Source organism: Pistacia vera, unplaced genomic scaffold, assembly GCF_008641045.1.
Source record: "Pistacia vera cultivar Batoury unplaced genomic scaffold, PisVer_v2 Contig121, whole genome shotgun sequence".
Lineage (NCBI taxonomy): Eukaryota > Viridiplantae > Streptophyta > Magnoliopsida > Sapindales > Anacardiaceae > Pistacia > Pistacia vera.
This window is the reverse complement of record NW_022195260.1, coordinates 1930470-1951545: the sequence shown is the minus strand read 5'-3', so window position 1 is coordinate 1951545 and position 21076 is coordinate 1930470. Positions and strand designations below refer to the sequence as shown.

General features: G+C 34.7%; 2 protein-coding genes across 2 annotated transcripts; both read left to right on the top strand.

The window, feature by feature from the left end:
- The first annotated feature begins 3347 nt into the window (after positions 1-3347).
- On the top strand, positions 3348-4207 carry LOC116113469 (GDSL esterase/lipase-like). The gene is made up of 4 exons (XM_031399629.1): positions 3348-3377; positions 3498-3698; positions 3792-3894; positions 4113-4207. The coding sequence occupies exons 1-4, from the start codon at positions 3348-3350 to the stop codon at positions 4205-4207; spliced, it is 429 nt and encodes a 142-aa protein (XP_031255489.1).
- An 11301-nt stretch (positions 4208-15508) lies between these two features.
- LOC116113084 (endoglucanase 25-like) lies at positions 15509-18606 on the top strand. Its single transcript, XM_031399242.1, has 6 exons — positions 15509-15971; positions 16263-16579; positions 16722-17180; positions 17637-17772; positions 17869-18041; positions 18156-18606. The coding sequence occupies exons 1-6, from the start codon at positions 15593-15595 to the stop codon at positions 18555-18557; spliced, it is 1866 nt and encodes a 621-aa protein (XP_031255102.1). The 5' UTR covers positions 15509-15592; the 3' UTR covers positions 18558-18606.
- The last annotated feature ends 2470 nt before the right edge of the window (positions 18607-21076 follow it).

Here is a 21076-nt window from a genome sequence, read left to right as displayed (position 1 = left end):
CGTAAGAAGAATCTATTTACAGAACAGAAAGCTCATTCAAATCCAAGCAAAAATATTGTGCGGAAACAAAGCCGGGCTCAAAGCTCAGGAAAAACACAATAATCCCAACCTGAGTACCGCACCTAGCCAACCAAGCAAAAACGCTTAAAAGGATGCACGTCAGCACGAAGCGACAAGACACATGTCAACAAGACTAAGCTTAGCTCTACACCTGACAAATCCACTAATCTACATGAACTCCTCGTGCAATACATGCAATTGTATCATCTAACCAAGCGATGACTCTCCGATAGACTCCGATTAATTACAACTATAACCATGAGTAAGTATAATTATCACTTGACCACCTCGATCGCCCAAATTGTGTCAGCGGAGAAAACAATCATTCTGTTGACGCAAAACCCCACTAGTTACAGTCATCTCCACTCTTATAAATACCAAATTAAGTTCCCAAAAAAAGGAGATAGAGAGAGGGAGATCGGGGGAAAGAAGAAAAAAAAAAAAAAAAGGAAAGAAAGGAGATTAGTGGGAGAAAATAGAGCAGAACTCTCTGCACATTCTGTATAAGAAAATCACTGTAATCATTCACTTTAGAGAAGAAAAAGGATACAATGGACGTAGGCTTAAATATATTGCTCGGTTGAACCACTTAATAAAGCTTGCTTCCCTATCTCTATTATTCACGAAATCCTCTCATGACTCCTACCTCATTCCCATCATTCGTGTCTCTTACACTGATTCACAGGAATCACACATACATCTTACTCGATTCTCTTAAGAATCAACCAAGTATCTTTGATTAACGTGTGTTTATGTCTCAACGATTTAGTAGGTACGAAAATTTGCATCAACATAAACAAAAAACGAAAATCAATAGAACTTGAAATGCAAGTGCAATAACAAAAACAATAGTCGATGAGCATTATACTTCTATTAACATAACGATGTTAAGAATTTTTTTAATGTTTCTTCTTATTGTATCTTATGCGTATATAATATTACTAAATTCGTTAATTATTTGTATAGTTGTATTATGTTCTTGAGTTAATTGTTTGTAAATATTTTTTTTAGCTTTAATTTTTTTGAACTTTCAATTTGAATGTCTAAGATTTGTTTTAGGATTATGATTTTATAAGAATTAAGGCTGTATTAACAACTATATTACAATTTTCTTCTTAATCATCAAAATATTTTTCCTTTAAATCGTTTTACATGCTTCGTATGATACTATGATTATTAATTGACACTGCATTACATGCATTAATTCTAAAAACTTTGGGATGATTATCCCCCTATTTTTTTTCCTTGATCTTGAAAAAAGTAAAGCACATGTGTTTTTATATATTGCATTTCTTTTTTGTGACTGGAAATTAATAATTAGTTAAAGGGAATTGCTATTGAAAAAATGATAAAGACATAGTCTCGAGGAGTTAACTTCAACAACCATTAAAAAAAACTACCTATAATTGATCGAGTTGTTCGATAGGGGCTCTTAGGTGTATTACTTAAGAGGTCCTAAATTCGAGTTTTTCATCGATTGTTAATAGGGCTAATCATTGAAGCTCTTACTTGACCATTAGTTCCAAGGTCTGAAAGATTAATTGAGGTGCGTGTAAGCTAGTCCGAATACTTCAGATCATAAAAAAAATAATAAAAATAAAAATTCAACAACCATTCAAAGGAGGACTATGATCTAATTTCCAAGATTTTTTGTGCGGTCATTGCTTTTCGTTATTCAGATGTGTTGAAATTTTAATACCAATAAGCAACAACACAGTAGCAGCAAAACAGTGGAAGAACAGCAACAAAACAGCAGGAAAACAGCAGTGAGAACAGTTGGAAAAATGGCAGCAAGACAGCAGTGAGAATAGCAGGAAAACAGCAGCTAGCAGGAAAACAGCAGTAAAACAGTAACGATAGAGTAGTGAAACAGCAACGAACACTGCAGTGAAACAGCAGCAAAACAACAACGAACACTGCAGCGAAACAGCAGCAAAACAACAACAAGCCTGCAAAAACACTAGCCTTAAGATCAAAATTCCGCCCCTACCGGAAGAATCTTCATGGTGCAAAAAGACTCAACAGCAGACTGACCTCCAGGATACAATGACGAATCTCTTTTTAGAGTGTACTCTTCAAGAGAGATTTAGAACAGAATAAGGAAAAGTAACAGTGGTGAAGGAAAGCTGGAAAGTTAAAAAACACAGAGGAAACAAGGATTTTTCAAGTGAAAATTGTGTTCTTCAAATGAGAAAACCACCCCTTTTTATACTTGAAAATCTACCCATTTTCCCTTAACTCATTCTTACTGTAACTGAAGTCAATCAATTGCTTTTAAAACCATAACTACCCAAGAATGATTTGAATTGCAATAATTGCAGCAATTCAATTGCTTTTAATATATAACAGTCCAAAAAGCAATTAAAATATTCAATTGCTTTTAACACATAACAATCCAAAAGCAATTAAAACTTGGTATTTTGAAATACCATAAGAGCAACTATTATCACAAGATGTATAAGCCGAAAATAGGAGTAATTGTTTTCCCAACTATTCTTTACAGACATATGGTTTAGTTATTGAATTTAGTTATTATTAACTTCAATTTATCAATTATATATTGATAGTCATGTTATTCAAAAGATAATCGTTTTTTAATTACAGCATTTGAATTGTTAAATACTGGAATGGGAATCATGCTCCCTTTGGTTGATAATTAAGGATTAAAATTTAAATCTTATGAATATTACAATGTGAATATCTACAACAAAATTCAACGATATTTTAGTTAATTAGTTCAATATTTTAGAATAGAAATTTCCTACGACAAAACTCAACAATGTTTAGTTTATTAGTTCAATGTGATAACAAGGGCAAGCATATCGGCACATCAACTACATGGAAGAAATATTTAGATTCTCATCCATGGCAAGCCTGAGTTCGTTCATTTTTGTCATAATTTTGGGTGCAATAAGTCTCAACCCAAGAGCTTGCAATGGTCAAGCGCATAAGCTTTTGTTCGTGTTTGGAGACTCATCGTTTGATGCAGGACTAACAAGTTCTTAATGGTACCATGAGAGTTGCACAGCATACATCCCTATGGAATAACTTTCCACAATCAATCCACTGGAAGAGTATCGGATGGTCTCAAATCCTGATTTATATCGGTAAATACATAAAATGCATGCTTCAAGTAAAATTATATATATATATATATATATAATATATTATTTTTTTTTTTTCACTTTCTCTCCAGTTTTTGGATGAAGAAAAAGATAAGAATTAGAATTAAGAATGTAATTATATTGTGGTTCCACCATACCTACAACCAGGAGCAAACTTTAGCGATGGAGTTAGCTTTGCTTCAACTGGATCAGGTGTTTTTGACACCATACCCGGCGTGGTATGTGTATCGTTTCTTTTTCTCTCTTTTGACGCAATTAATAATTAGGTTGATCTTGGACATTAACAGTTAATTAATCAAGCATGATTTACAGATAAGCCTTCTAGGGCAACTAGCCAATTTCAAGAAGGTGGCAAGTTCATTGGACAAGGAGGTCTTAATGAGATCTGTTTTCTTGTTTAGCATGGGAGGGAATGATTACTTAATCTTCAACTTAAAAAACCCTAATGCTACTATAGCTGAACGACGAAAATTCCAAAGGATGGTGATTGGCAATTCAACTAATACACTCCAGGTATAAAATCAGTAGTAATCTCTCAATCAATCAATTACATTACAATTTAAAGAACATTTTTTCTTAATTTTGTGGCCTTTCAATTCCTTGCAGGAAATATATGAGCTAGGTGGAAGGAAATTTGCGTTCAAGAATGTTGCACCGGCGGGTTGTTTGCCATTGATTAAACAAGTTTATCATCAGTTCAACGGAAGTTGTAATAAAAAGTATTTACTACCTAGAAGAATGCAGAACAAAGCTCTCTCAAACACGTTTAACTAGTTTCTAATATTCTATATTTGATCATTATAACGCACTTCTTGATAGAATTACCAATGCTTCAAAACATGGTATGATTAACTTTGACTGGTTCGAAATTATGTCCTAATTGATACAATTAATTTATATTTAAACTAAATATTTAATTGCATGAAGGTTTTAAAGAAAGGATGATAGCATGCTGTGGCACTGGGCAATTTAATGGACAAAATTGTGGAGGGGGAGTTACGGGAACAAATGATTATGAGTAATGTTACCGTCCCTGAAAGCTGTATATCGAATTTATGTACTGAATGATGTAGCGAAATCCTGACCGTCGATTAATATTAATTCATAATTAATCGACGGTCAGGATTTCTATTAATTTATAATTAATCGACGGTCAAGATTTTGTCACGTTATTTGGTGCATAAATTCGGTATACAACTTTTGGTGACTGTATTATTTCCCAATGATTATAATCTCTACTCAAATCCTAGTGAGTATGTGTTCTTTGATAGAGGCCACACCACAGAAAGGGCGAACAGTCAATTGGCTGAGCTTATGTGGAGCGGATTACCAAATGTCACAGGGCCTTACAATGTGAAGCAATTGTTTGAACTTCCATAATTCATTAGATTATTTCTACACAAGATTATTTATTATGATTTGTTTGGTCGATCTATTAAATAAATTGTGTATGAATTGATATATTCTTTATAAACATAATCAAATTCAGTTATTCAAATCTATTCAATAAATAAATAAATTGATTCAATACTATACAATAGTTTTCAGATTAAAAAACAAGTGCCACCTTATAAGACTAACTCCCATAGCATGCTCGGACCGGGCCGAGGCCGATCCCTCCTCTTGGGCCAGGTCTGTTAATTTTTTAAACTCCCCACCCCCCAAATTACATAAACCCCTAAAAAATATCAAAAACCCCTTATAATAATTGAAATACATAATAAATTTAGTTGGTAAAATGTAATTTATAAAAAGAAAATTTCCAGATCAGTCCTAGGACCAGTCCTATAGGCCCATGACCGGTCCTAAGACTGGTCTAGGCCCTAGGAAAACCATGGGCCTAGGACCAGTCCGGGCCCTAGGAAAACTCATAGGCCTAGGACGATCCTTCAGGATTTGGGCTCGGGATTGACTGGGCCCAGGCCTTGCCCACCTCTAAATAATTTATACGTCAGAGAATCTTAAACTATGGTCAAATACCCATAAATATTCTGTTGGTCATATACAGTAAGTATTAATTATATAGTTTATACACAACAACGCGAGTGGAGTACACTTACTTTTTTATTGGCTTGTTGTATGAAAGATATTTTCCTTTTTTCCTATATAAGACTTTAATTAATTAGGTGGAACTCTAAGAATATCTAATCCAACTACTCCGAAACAAGTTTATGTGTCAGATAAACAAAATATATTTAATTACCATTCTTTTTTTAGGTCTCTACTGACTTTGATGATTATCTAGAGTTATGAAATCATGCATTTTTATTTAGTTAATGTAGAATCCTCAAATACCTTAAGTATTTGAAAATGTAATGAAACAATACCAAGAAATTGGATCTGACTCTGCTAACAATATCCGCTAGGATTTTTCTAAAACCTTGACACAGTAGCCTCATGGAAAAGATGTAAAGAACCATTATTATCCCTAGTAAATTTTGCTACTGATAAATTCTTTGTTATTATCACTTTGTTTTGGTAACAAATTATATATTTAATAAGGCCGAACAACATCCTCCCACCCAAACTTTGTCTTAACGGAAATTTACAATCCAAAAAGTTTGAAAACAACAATTACCCACTTTCTGTAAGAATCTGTTAATAAAATCCGTTTGAAGAAGGACAAGATGGTAATCTTTTTCTCCCAAATCGAGACTAATTAAGGTTATTACATATAAATATTGCTCGTCTCATTAATTATNTTTGATTGAATAATAATATAATATTTAGTTATTTACTTCAATTATCAAGTTCTAAGTATATCTGTAGTAAATTAGTAATTAATTAATTATATAACATAAATTGATAAACATTAATACATTACTAGCTAAATAATTACTTAATCAATTATAACATTACATTATAGTTAAATGATTACTTAATTAATTATAAATTTATAACATTACATTAGTAATTTAGTAAATCACTTAATTAAATAATTAGAAATTTAATTAATTATAACATTAAATTATAAAAAAATAATTACTTAATTAAATGATTAAAAATTTAATTAATTATAATATTACATTAAAGATTTATAGTATGATTACTTAATTCATTATAACATTACATTATAGTATGATTACATAATTAATTATAACATTACATAGTTAAATGATTACTTAATTAACTATGACATATATTATAAACATGAGTAATTTACTATATTTGCACAATACTTAATTAAATGATTAGAAATTTAATTAATTATAATATTACATTATAAATTTATAGTATGATTACTTAATTAATTATAACATTACGTTATAAACAAATAATTACTTAATTAAATGATTAGAAATTTAATTGATTACAATATTATATTAAAGATTTATAGTATAATTACTTAATTCATTATAACATTACATTATAGTATGACCACATAATTAATTATAACATTATATAAAGAAATGATTACTTAATTAATCATGACATTATATTATAAACGTTAGTAATTTACAGAGGTGGTTAAGGACCGGTCCCAAGTAGGCCTGGGCCTAGGCCCATTGGGACTGGTCCTTTTGGGACCAGTCGCTCATGGGCCTGGGATCGGTCCCAAGCCCATGAGCAATTTTAGGACCCGGACCGATCCTATGGGCCTACAAAATTTATTTTTCCCCTTGATCGTTTTTTCTATTTTAGGGGCGAAATGAAATTCTGTAGGGGGTTTTTACTCATTTTTAGGGGTAGATTAGTAAGTTTCTAAAAGTTTAATTAATTTTAAAAAATTATAAATAAATAAATAAATAAATAGTTAATTTTAACATAAATGTAATATTCACATTTTACACATTCACGTTTCACAAATAAACAATTAAATAAATTTTTTATTAAATTATTCATCTTCATCGTCAACAATATTTAAATAATTCAAATCTGTATTCCTAAAGAGTTCGAGTAGTTCGAGATCTTCAAGGTGCTGTTGTAGTATTCTTTATAAATGAATCCAATCACATAAACACGTTATCACTTCAATCATCTCATCGGTTAAAGAACATCTTCTGTTTTCAACAATCCGACCACTCGTTGAAAATGTTGAGTCGGATGCAATTGTAGAAACCGGCACAGATAAAATGTCAAGTGCCATTTGGGCTACAATGAGGAATCGATTTTCATGTTGGTTCCACCATTGAAGAATATCCATGTCACGTTTCTCCTTCATCGTCATGAAGGACAAGTCCACTTGTAGGTAGCGATTCAGCTCATTTGGTCCATGTATGTATGAGTTGGAGTTGCTACTTCTGCCATGTTCCATATACATCTACTTGCTCGATCCTTGACGGAGGTCTTGTAATGCCCCACTTGAGGTACGTAGTTCAATTATGTTGTATTGCTTGAATGTTTATTGATTTGTTCTCATTTGAGCTTGCACGTTGTCATTTTGGTTGGTTGGCCCTTGGTTGAGTGTTTGCCTTGATTTTGGTTGAGTTTTGGTGAAATTTGGAATGTCGGTCTTCGCCGCGGCGATGTTGGCTTTGTAAATGCGGTGTCGGTTTTGTAATTTTTTGTCGGGGCGATGGAAAGTTCTTCGCCGTGGCGACGGGTTGGCAGAAAAGTTTCTTGAGGTTTCTAGAGAATTCTCCATAGGGGTAAAATGACCTTTCTACCCTTAATTAGCAGGAAGAGTGGGGAGTGAATTGTAAGAAAATTTTATGGAGAATATGTTAGAGTGGGGGTGTGATTGTAATGATTTAAAGGACAAGGATGGAGTTTTCAAGAAAAAGTAAGGGCAATATAGGAATGAATGAAGATATTTTGAGCTAAAAAGGGGTTAAGCTTAGTGAACCCTTCATTCTTCATCTTCCACCGCCTCTTCCATTCTCCATTTCCTCTCAACTTTCCCTTCAACCTTTCAAGAATTTTAGAGGGTTTTTTGAGTAGTTTGGGGTAGAAAATCAATCTAAGGCATCCTAAGGTAAGGATCCTTGCTTTAGATGTGAAGTTTTGCATATATTGTATATTGAAGTCTTATGGTGTTATTGTTTAAAGGGTAGAGAAGAGACAAACATTGTAAAGGAAAGGAAAGTGCTAGTGAGATCTCTCTATTATAAGGTAAGTAAATCCCAACCCAAGTTGAGATTTGAGAACTTTCTTGAGTAGAGATTGAATAGAAATTATGTATGCATGTTGTATGTTTTGTTATTGAGATTTGAGATGGAAATGACTATTTGCTTTGTAGTTCTTAAATACACTTCAATTATGAGAATTGAGATGTGTGTTGGGCATGTAGTTTGAGATGAAATTGGAGAAGATTGAGAAATCTTTTTGGAAGTGTTATTTTATGACAGGAATTATAACTTTGTGAGGGAGTTTCCTCCCATTTTGGATGGTTCAAGAGAGGAGTGGAACCATAGATAAAGTAGAGTTTATGTATGCACATTAGTTGTTTGATGAAATGCCTACGAGAATCATAAGCATGGGTAGTAAACCTTAATTCTTGCAACATTACATGTTGGCATTTCATGAGTGCATTAGTGGAGAAGAACCATCCATATGCATTAATCGTGCATTGAGTAGTGGCCTGAGAAAGAGTAGAGAACTTTGTGAATGAACTACTCTAAAGTAGAGAGAACGAGAAAAACACTAAGCGGGTTGGTGCTTTGTGATCTCCACCCGATAGTTACTAAAAGCGGGTTGGTGCTTTGTGATCTCCACCCGGTAGTTACTAAGAGCGGGTTGGTGCTTTGTGAACTCCACCCGACAGTCACGAAGAGTGGGTTGGTGCTGTGTGAACTCCACCCGGCCGTGCCTCCGATAAGATGAGGCCGTGACATATAGCAGAAGTTAAGTAAAGAGAGCCGTGTGAAAGAGAAATAGAAAAGTGTAAAGAAAGAATTAAGAGAAAGAGTTACGGGGACAGTCGAGTAGAGGATTTACTTACTGAACATTATTTTGTGCTCACCCCGTTGTTTTTCTTTGTGGTTGCAGGATCTAAGTGAGAACACAGTCGTATAGGCGTCGGCTAGCGAGGAGTAATGGCTACATTGTCCACTGTTCTAATGGCATTTTGTAAATGATATCTATTTTGTATAAAGAATGTTTATATGTAATAAAAGAAAATTTTGGGCCCATTTACTTCTACTAATATAAATGTATTTTACTTGATATATTTCTATGAGTATTCTAGTATAAAGCAGTTATTACAGGTCTGCATCAGGGTCCTAATCATCTCTCCTGAACATTCCACCTCCACTTCCATTGTAGCCGTTCTCATATAAAGAAAAAAGGTTTTCTAATTTTTGCTTAAAGTCAGTCAAATAAGACGTATAATCATGTCCTAAATACTGGCCTAACTCAGTAATTATACTACTAACTATGTGTAATTTAAACATATGATCTACAACAAGGCCTAATCCATGTAAGAATGGAATATCTAACCAAATTTCTCGTATTTTTCTTTCATCTTTGAAACAATTTCCCTTAAAACCTCATTATATCTATATTTAGCAAAAGTTTTAGCAATTAGAAGTAAAATATCTAACACTAAATTAGTAGTCGGATAATAAATACCACTTAATGTATTAGTAGAATCATAAAAAATTTTAAGAAATGAATAAAAAAAGTTCACAAACCGCCCAATCATCATAGTTGACAACTTCTTTTGGATAATGCTTCTGGTTGATGAAATCTGTAATTTGTTTTGCAGCTGGCAAAGCTTTTTCTAACATCAAGTAGGTGGAGTCCCAACGGATACGCATATCCATACATAACTTCAAAGGTCGAATCGGTGGGTCCTCTTGCCTACAATATTTGACATACTCCTACCATATTTTATTGCTACCGCCGATGATAAATTCGATACTCGCACGCACCCTCTCCATCTTCGAATGTATAGCATCTAAACCTGCTTTAACTATCAAATTGATGATGTGGCAAGCACATCTCTGATGAAAAAATTTGCCTTCACCATGCAGATCCAATCTCTTTTCAAATAAAGAGATTGTCGCGGTGTTAGCAGCTGCATTATCAAGCGTTAGCGCTACAACTCTATCAGTTAATAGATACTCTTGCAAAACTTCAAGAATTGTAAAATAAATAGTCTCAGTACTATGTTTTTCATATAATGGTTTAAAACCCATCAATTTTTGTTGTAAACCCCAATTATGATCTAAGACATGTACTGTGAAAGTTAAAAAATCTGTTTTTGATCTACAAGCCCATATGTCTGATGTAAGTGTAATAGATATATTCCTAAAATTTTAAAATTCGTTTTTAAGTTTATTATTTATTTTTTTATAAAGTTTTAGTATATCTCTTTTACTTGTACTTCTACTAACAGGGGTATATGCTGGACAAAATGTAGTTTTAATCTTGTGAATAAAATAAGGATTTTCAGATAAACAAATGGGAGAGCTTGTAGCAACTATGAATCTTGCTATTTCTTCTCGTGCAACATGTGCATTGTATTGCCATGTTGAGAGAGTTGAGGATTGTGGATTAAAATTAAGTTGAGTTTGAATTTGCCTACCTGATCCAGTTGAAGATGTACTGGGCAATTGCATTATTTGGGGGTGCTTTTTCTCCAAGTATTGTCGCATCGTCGAAGTCCCATTCTCAGCACCAATAATGGTTCCACAGAAATTACATACTCCACATGATTCTTCCCCCTCCCCATTTGTCTTTAGCCGTTTTGATTTGATGAAGTATCGCCATACATCGGACATGACCTTTTTTGACGGTCGAGGGGGTTGGGCTATGCCCATGCCCATTGACTCGCAGCTCGCATGCGTTTAGCTACACCTCGTCCCGACTGAATGTAGTTGTGGAATTACAATTGCTGCCTCTGGAAGAAAGGGTGAAAATGGATTGAACCCTTCTATTTCTTTAGTGGATGGAACGTAAAACTCATTTGGGGATGATCCTCCGAATGCATCATTTCGGGAATTCATCATGAATTTATGATAAAATAATAAATAATTAAAATGAAAAAAAATTAAATAATAATATGAATAAGAGATGATATTGAAAAATAGAAAAAATTGAATAATATAAATAAATAAATAATATGAATAAATTATAAATATAAATATAAATATAAATTGAATGAGAATTTGATTGGAGATTTAGAGTAGAGAGATTGAGTGGTGTGGAAAAAATGAGAGATTTGGGGGTTATTTATAGTGTAGTTGTGTGTGTGTGTGTGTGGGGTTGAATGGAAACCCTCCAAATGACCGTATTAAACAAAAGTTACATATAATATTCTATTATAAACATTAGTACAATACTTAATTAAATGATTAGAAATTTAATTAATTATAACATTACATTATAATTAAATAATTACTTAATTAATAATAACATTACATTATATTATAATCACTTAATTAATTATAATATTACATAGTTAAATGATTACTTAATTAATTATAAATTTATAACATTACATTATAACCATTAGTAATTTACTACATTAGTACATTACTTAATTAAATGATTAAAAATTTAATTAATTATAACATTACATTATAGATTTATAGTATCATTATTTAATTAATTATAATATTTTATTATAAACATTAGTACAATATTTAATTAAATGATTAGAAATTTAATTAATTATAATATTAAATTATAGATTTATAGTATGATTGTTTAATTAATTTAATTAATTGTTTGTGTTTTGGTTTTGATTAAGGAATTTTATGTGAATTGTGATGAATTGATTGAATTCAAATGTTGCCTAGAGATTAGAGGATTTATGAGTCACATTGGACATAAATGAATGAGTACTCAAAATTTGTTAGGGGTATATTTGTAAACTTTTAAGGTATTTTTTGTCATTTTTTAAACTAATAGGGGGGTAATTGATTTTTTATAGGGCACCTAGGAAAGGAATCGGAACCTGCATTTTAAGTTTCGGTTCCTTAAATTTAAGAACTTGCATTGTGCGGTTCTGGTTCTAGTTCCTTTTTTTGAGAACCTGCACTGTGCGGTTCCAGTTCCGGTTCTTCCAAAAAATGCAGGATACCCAGAACCGCTCGCCCCTAGAGATTACAATAAACTAATTCCCAAGAACTTATGAACATGTCATAATTGCAATCACATTATAGTATACTTTCACTGGTGCAATAGCGACATTAATTATTCTCAAATGATTGATAAACCGTCTCAACCAAACGGCTTCTTGCACTGCAATTGAAAATGCTACAAAACCAACCTCCATTGTAGATAAGGCTATAGATAGTAAAATCTATGGTTGATTCGGAAGGGACAGATCTTGCGAGAATTGAGCCCTTGACAAACTGATGGATCTACATAGAGAGAAAAAGAGAACATGAAGGCTCGGGTGACACCGGTGTAGTGTTGCTGTAGGCACTCAAACAGTCAAGTATGTGAGGTTAAAGGTATATTAGTGAAGGCTGAGAGCAGGAAGGATTACTGGAATAATGTAACGGTTCTTGGGAGCAAGAACTTTTGAGAGCTAGGTGCTATGGGTTATTTCTGAATGCCTAATGAAAGGGTAGCCTCTGTTTATATAGTGAACTCAGAAGGTTGAAGTCCTTGTAGGACTTTGAGTCTTACATGGTAGAAGGATTCAAATTAGGAAGGAGTCTTGTGATTTGCCTTAATCAGATTAGGGTTACCACTCCTAGTAAGATTCTAGATCTTGACTAAAGTGGAAAGTAAATAGGATTCTAATTCCTATTCTAGGACTGTTATGGGCTAATGAGCTGAAACCCGATTTAGTTTAGCTTGTAGGATAGCCCAACTCATAGAGTGGTTAGTTCACAAGATTGATTTAAGCGTAGGTCCAATTGGAATTGGACTAAGGCATTGGGCTGTGATATGTTTATTTTGTTATTGGACATCGTCAGGCCCAATACGATTTTTGGCCTATACAGTATATCCCTCACTCTCCAAGTTAAGGGATACTTAGCTTTGGAGAGTAGTTTGTCCCCCACTCTCCAGTCAATCGTGGGGATAAAAATCAATATGTCATGGCCCTTTAGCTTTCGTTTGTGGTGAATTGACTAGGATTTTGATCCTTATTATGGACTGTTGTGGGCGAATGGGCCGAGCCCAGTTCAACTTAACTCATGGGATTGCCTAATTCAAATAGCATGCAGTTCACAAGGTATTCTAAACGTGAGCTCAATCGGAATTGAGCCAAAGCCTTAGCCGTGACATATTTACGATGTTATTGGACCTTGTTAAGTCCAATACGATTTTTAGCTCATACAGTGACAAATGAGCTTCGCAACCTTAAAGCCTTTATGCCAAACCAACCTTTACACCCTTCCAAGCCTTAAAGTCTAGGATTTATTTCCTTTGTCTATACTTTTGACTCTTACTTCTTGTTGTTACACATGGGGAATAATTTAATTTTGTTGTTTATTTTTCTCTCATCATGTTTTGAACTCATATTATATATATCTTTACGAATTTCTTTTAATCATATTTGTGCTTATGTGAAATATGGTTGATGTGTTTGACGTACCTCTTCTTATTCATGACAAAAAGGAGGAGAAGAATGATGAGCAAAGAAGTTGTCATATTGAGTTGATATGCTGAAAAGTATGTGTGGGGGAGAAGAATGTGAATTGATTGTTTATATTGAAGTGTTGTTTGTGTTGAGAAAGAAAGCATTTTTGTGCTTATTGTAGTTGTGTATGGTATGCTTGTAGTAAGGGGGAGTTTTTGCTAAAATGTGTGTTCATTTTGATTGAAAAACTGTTAAAGGGATATGCTTGTTGATAGGGGGAGACTTTTGCATTTTTCTCAATGATTATGGAACTCAATTTTGAATTTATAATTTATTCATTTATAAATTGTTAATTATTCATTTGAAAAGTTAAATAAAAAAAACAAAAAAAATAAAAAAATCGGGCTAACCCGGCCCGGCCCGCTGCCTAACCTGGTGGTTTAGGGTTGGCGGGCGGGTTAGGCCCGGCCCGCCAAAGTTCGTAACCCGCCGCGAGCTAAGCTGGGCAGGTTACTTTTCCACCTTTAGTCCACACAACCTTCTACTTGGTCAAAATCTGCACAATTTTGGATATTATAATTAGCAATGTTCTGAAAACCGGACCAAATTGTTCGGTCGGACCAGTTCGACTGGTAACCAGTGGCATATTTGGCCCAATATCCTCTGAAAACCGTTATTTTTAATCAAACCGAATTGAGTTGCAGTTAGACCGTCAGAATAGTGTTGAATCGCGGTCCAATCGCAACTCAATCCCGTCAGATTCCGGCATCGTTCGAGGGAGAAAACACCACCATTAGACTTAATGGCATCTCCACGACAAAACCCAGCCATTTTCAGTGGTCGTCGTCTAGCCTTCGTCGCTCACCATCCACCTGAAGTTCATGCGATCGTCAGACTTCTTTTGTTGATTCCGGCGAGTTCCAACGCCGATGAAACTCCCTAACACCACCATCAAATTCGTCGGCACCTATACATCAAAAGCCCCATGATTCCAAACTTTGATTAGCCGTCGATCATCTCGGCCGCCACCATCACCCAGTCTCTTCGCGTGATAAGGGTGTTTTGGACATATTTCAAACCTTAAGGGAGTATTATAGGGGTGTTTTTTATGATTTTCAAACATTTAGGGACTAAAATTTTTTTATAGAATACGGTCCAACCGACCGATCCAGCAGATCAAACCAGAAACCGGACCTTTGACCGAGTCATAATCCGGTCCGGTTTTCGGAACATTGCTAGCAACAATCTTCCCATTAGTTAATAAATTTGTTAGTAATACTACTCGTACAAAGAAATCTTACAAATATTTCTATATAAAGTGATATTGTAAAAAAATAAAAATAAATAAATAGTAGAGTAAATATGATGAATTTGACTTTTTATATTCACTTCTTTTATTTATTTTTTATCACATCACTTTGTATAAAAATCTTTGTAAGATTTCTATTTGTTATATCAATTAGTGTATGTCTGAGCAATAATACTATACTTACAAAGAAATCTAACAAAGATACAAAGTGAGGTGGGAAAAAAAAAAATAGAAGAGTGGAGCAAAAAATTAAACTCATTATATTCACTCTTTCATTTATTTTTTGTATGAAAATATTTATAAGATTTCTTTGTAAATGCTCTATTGGAATTTTGGGATGTGTAAGAGTTAGATTATTAATTATCATAAGATAAATTCAAATTAGTTTTAGTTGAAGAGTCCAACTGAATTGATATTAAGATTTAAGTGGGAGGTTAGTGTCATTTTACCAAACATTGGGGGTTTCCAAGTTTTAGACTAAAAAATACAGAGGAAAAAGTAAGGAGAACAGACAGACTGTCCATGTCGATTAGTGGACTTGTTAGTGTCATGAATGCATCACCAAATCCAATCACTACTCTTCCTCTCTACTTAAACTTAACTCTTCAGTTTCTTTCTCTCTTCACGTCCTCTTCATTGACAGGTAGATCTGTCTCAGCTCAGAGTTCACGCAAAATGAGCATGTACGGCAGAGATCCATGGGGCGGTCCCCTGGAGATAAACACGGCGGACTCCGCCACCGACGACGACCGCAGCAGGAATCTGCAGGACTTCGATCGAGCGGCGTTGTCGAGACCGTTGGATGAGACGCAGCAGAGTTGGCTTTTGGGTCCCACTGAACAGAAGAAGAAGAAGTATGTAGATCTGGGATGTATCATTGTGAGCCGTAAGATCTTCGTTTGGACGGTCGGAACTCTCCTCGTATCCGCCTTATTGGCTGGTTTTATCACTCTTATTGTCAAGACTGTGCCACGTCATCATCATTCTCATGCCCCTCCTGATAATTACACCCTCGCTCTTCACAAGGCCCTCATGTTCTTCAATGCTCAGAAATGTATGTCTTTGATCTAGCTTCTCTTTTGCTTATAATTTCTGATCCGAAAATATTCTTCGAAAATTAAGAAATAATTCTAATATCTGAGCTCAAGATGACTTCTTTTTAACCAAACGGGCTTGATTAAAATGTACTATATCCCGGAGAAATGAAAAAGAACAATTTTTTTTTTTTCTGATTTCACGCTAGTGTCTAAGGTTGAATCTGGAAACTGTTTCTGAAAACTGAAAATTGTATTTACATTCTATATCAGAGTTTTTGCTAATGGGGCTTATTTGAATTGATTTACAGCTGGGAGGTTGCCCAAGCATAATAATGTGTCGTGGAGAGGTAATTCATGTTTGAATGATGGGAAATCGACTTCGTCGAGTTCAAGTATTACGAAAGATCTGGTGGGAGGCTATTACGATGCTGGGGATGCTATTAAATTTCATTTCCCAGCATCTTTTGCCATGACTATGCTGAGTTGGAGTGTGATTGAGTACAGTGCTAAATATGAAGCTGCTGGTGAACTCAACCATGTTAAAGACATTATCAAATGGGGTGCTGATTATTTTCTCAAGACCTTCAATCATACTGCGGATTCTATTTCTGTGATGATTTCACAGGTACACATTTTGATCTAAATGATTTATATGTTGATCGATTCAATTTGTTTGCATTTAGCTATTTAAGAAATAAAAAATGAGACTTTATTTCCTTAGTAGACAAGATCACATTTTTATTTTTCTGATTCGTGGTTTTTGAAAGGTTGGGAAGGGCGATACAAGTGGTGGGAGTACAAGTGAAAACGATCATTATTGTTGGATGCGTCCTGAGGACATTGATTATGATCGACCTGTATCACAATGTAGTAGTTGTTCGGATCTTGCAGCTGAAATGGCTGCTGCTTTGGCTTCTGCATCTATTGTTTTTAAGGACAACAAGGCCTATTCGCAGAAACTTGTCCATGGTGCCAAAACGCTCTTTAGGTTCTCCAGGGAGCAGCGAGGCAGATACAGTGCTGGTAATGAGGCTTCGATTTTCTATAATTCTACTAGTTACTGGGATGAGTTTATTTGGGGTGGAGCTTGGTTGTACTATGCGACTGGGAATTCTTCCTATCTTCAGCTCGCTACTACTACTGGTATTGCTAGACATGCTGGGGCTTTCTGGGGAATTCTAGATAATAGCGTACTTAGCTGGGATAACAAGCTTGCCGGTGCTGCGGTAAGTTTCATCTATCTTCGTGTTATCCTTTTAACTTGTGTAATTAGCTATGCAATCAGCTTTTTCACTCTCGTTTTGTGCACACTGTGATATTTATGCTGCCAAGCTTATAATTTGATCCAGTTTGGGGTTATCCATCCAGATTCAGATCACCATATTATAATTGAACTTGTTTTGAGCATCTTTTGGGGGTCAATGGATATAATTTATTCTTCACTTACTTAATTTTGTTGTCCTTTCCTTTCATAGAATCAAAATTTAAGTTGATGAGCAAGTCTTTAGTATAAGTGAAGACTACATGCTACATTTTTGGATTTTGTTGATTTATCGCTTTGTGGAAATACAAACATGTTTTTACTAATGTATATTGACACCTTTTGATTGCTTATGTTAAAGCTGTCTTTAGAACCCTTGGAGCTTGGCTGTTAGTTGCTGATATCCTATTTGTTTTTCCAGCTACTTTTAAGCCGATTGAGATTGTTCTTGAGCCCTGGGTATCCATATGAAGAAATGTTGAGGACATTCCACAATCAAACAAGCATAACCATGTGCTCATTCCTTCCGGTTTTCACAAGCTTTAATAGAACCAAAGGTGAAGTACATTTACTTTTTTGATTGACCATTTTTTTATATGTTTACCCACATGTTTTTTGGGATCTGACTTTTAACTTCTTGGGATCTTTCACAGGAGGCTTGATTCAATTAAACCATGGAAGGCCTCAGCCTCTCCAATACATTGCCAATGCAGCCTTCTTGGCAACCTTATTCAGTGATTATCTTGACGCTGCAGATACGCCTGGATGGTATTGTGGACCCAATTTCTTTTCAACTGATGTCTTGCGTGAATTTGCTAAGACCCAGGTCCGTTTTCCTTAATTTTAATGGTCAGGGAATTTGATTCTGCTTGCACATTTATAAATATTGTTGACACATGGTAGCTAATAACCGTGTTTCTTTTGCTCCTGCTTTTTTCAGATTGATTACATCCTTGGAAAAAATCCTCGGAAAATGAGCTACATAGTGGGTTTTGGTAATCATTATCCAAAACATGTCCACCATAGAGGTGCTTCTATACCAAAGAATAAGATCAGATATAACTGTAAAGGAGGATGGAAATGGAGGGACAGTAAAAAGCCAAACCCAAATACACTTGTTGGAGCCATGGTTGCTGGTCCTGACAAGCATGACGGTTTCCATGATGTGAGAACTAATTACAATTATACAGAGCCAACTCTTGCAGGAAATGCAGGTTTGGTAGCTGCTCTTGTGGCATTGTCAGGCGAAAAGAGTACTGGCATTGATAAGAACACCATTTTCTCCGCTGTTCCTCCAATGTTCCCGACTCCACCACCACCTCCAGCACCTTGGAAACCATAAGAAACAGTCAAGACTATGTCTTTTTACATTAAGCATGTTGTGTGACTTACGGTCAGATGGTTTTTGCTGCGGTAGTACTTGGAATATGAATCATTGAAGGTTAAGCCGATCAAAGATGAGGGATGATATGAGCATAGTGGAGAAAGCTATACACAGAAGTTTGAGAAGAACTTGGGCCAAGTTGGGGACCTTAAATGGCGCTAAGAATTTGTGTTATCAGGACATGTTACTTCGTTTGTAATTTGTGATATAGATAGTGTATATGTATGATAAAAATCTTGTATTCTTTGAAAACACGAGAAGTTGAACGGTTTGAAATTGTTTAACAATAAAGTCCTCTAAATGTCTAACAGTTACCTTCTTGCTGGACGAATTATCTTTCTTTATTATCTCGCTTATTTTTCTTTTTGCAGTGCCTTTCTGTTTCTTTCATCATTGGTTTATCCTTTCATTTATGCGTCATTTTTGTTTTGCTTTCAACTGTAAGAATGAAGCTATACACTTTACAGATTGTGTTTGACACCAATTTGTATGCAGACTGCCAGATTGTATTTGGTTTTCTTCTTCCCGGCATAGCTTGCTTAACAACATTTGGTTTTAGTTGGTTAGCATTGTTTTAAAAGGCGGACCGGACCGGGATCCAGTCACGTGTCCGATTCGAGCCAACATAAAACCCGACATTAATAAATGAACCGTTATAAACCGTCAATAAACCACGTAAACAGTGTAAACCGCCGGTCGGACCGAACCGATTGAAAAATCGGACCAGTGTCTGAAAAGGGGAAAAAATCCCTAATTTCATTTTCTCTGATTTCTCCTTTCTCTATGCAAAATCCTCTGAAAAAATGTTAACACAAATATAAAAATCTAAAATCCCACACAAATCGCCACTCAATCTCAATGAAATCCACTCTTTGAGTCTGAAATCGTTGCTGAAATCGATCGCAACTCAAGCCTCTGAAATCGCCTCCCTCGTCGGAAATCGATCAACAAAATACACAAACGATTTTAAGATTTCTCTTACCTTCGGCAGTTGAATCGGTGATCGACTAGACTGAAGTGGAGTCGTGCTTAGTTACTGCATAATATTGAATCGAAAATGAATAGGGAATTGGAGAGTAGAGACAAAGGATTTAAACGGAATTTGAAATGTCATGGTGGTGATTAGGCCAGAAAATGGAGTTATGGAGATGTTGAGACAGATCAGACGGTGTCACGGTGGTGGTTCAGCCTTTGGGAGTTGGAGACGGATAGGATTCAAAGCAAACGGGATTTGGGGTTGCTATTTGGGTTTTATTGCATTTTGAATTTGTATTGAAGTGGTTAAGTTCCTGGTTTCCGTATGGGTTTTATTTATTCTTTTGGGTTGAATGATGTTGTTTCTAGGGTTTAGCAATTTGTCGGGTTAATTGAGTTTGTGATTTGTGGGGTTTAGAATAAGTTTCGATCCTATTGATTATAAAAGTATCGACAAAACTGAAGGTTGGATAGTTGACGATGAAGAGGAGGTTAGTGAAGTTAATTATGAGGAGTTGGAATAAATATTATATGGAGAAGGATCTATTCTTGCTGGAGTTGCTGATCACCCTTCTTTTTATAATTCAACCGATGATTCAGAAGGTTGGTTTCAAATATTTAAGCAACTTAGTATCTATTTAAATTTAATTACAAGTTTTAACTTATGATTTCTATTTTTTACTGAAATTTACGTAGATGATGGTAATGGTTGTGATGATGATGATGGTGATGATAGTGATAAATTTTGATGCTAGTGTGTGAAGCTCAATCAACATGGAGACGGATCAAAGAAAAAACACTTAAACCAAATGTTTTGTTATTAATTATTATGTATTTTTTCATTTAATATGTAATGGATGAATACAACATCATGTTTGGATTTGAACTTTGGATTGTTGTTAAATACTTAAATTATGTTGGGATTGTTATTAAATTTGAACCTTGAATCATGTTAGACAATAATTAAGTTGTTATTGTCTTATTAAAAAATAGAAATCTTAAAAAAAAAAAAAAAAGGTTTTTTTAATGTGCTAACGTCATCATGTTGTGTGATGATGTCACCGGTCCAATCGGTTGAATTGTGACCCGGGCAGCAGAGTGGGTTGCCCTCCGGTCCGGGTTTTAAAACAGTAATAATTAGTACTTGAGTTAATTAAAATTAATTGATTTCAGAAGGGTTTAATTAAGTTCATACCGGTTGAGCTGAAATTGGAGCCCTTGGACTGTGCACAGCCAAGGGGTCAATTGTCTGGGGCATCTTCGATGAACAGTGGAATTCTGCATTTTCGTAAACAAATTTGGCGACACACTGCACGAAATCGGCCCATACATTTAGAATAGAATAATACTACACTAACAACTATCTTTCATAAACTTTTTCTCACAATCCTGACGCGGCAGCTCACAATTAATTAATTTACAATGGGTCTCATATGGGTCTCACTAACTAATTGCGAGCTGACCAATTATAAACTGTCACATCAGAGTTGTAAAGGAAAGTT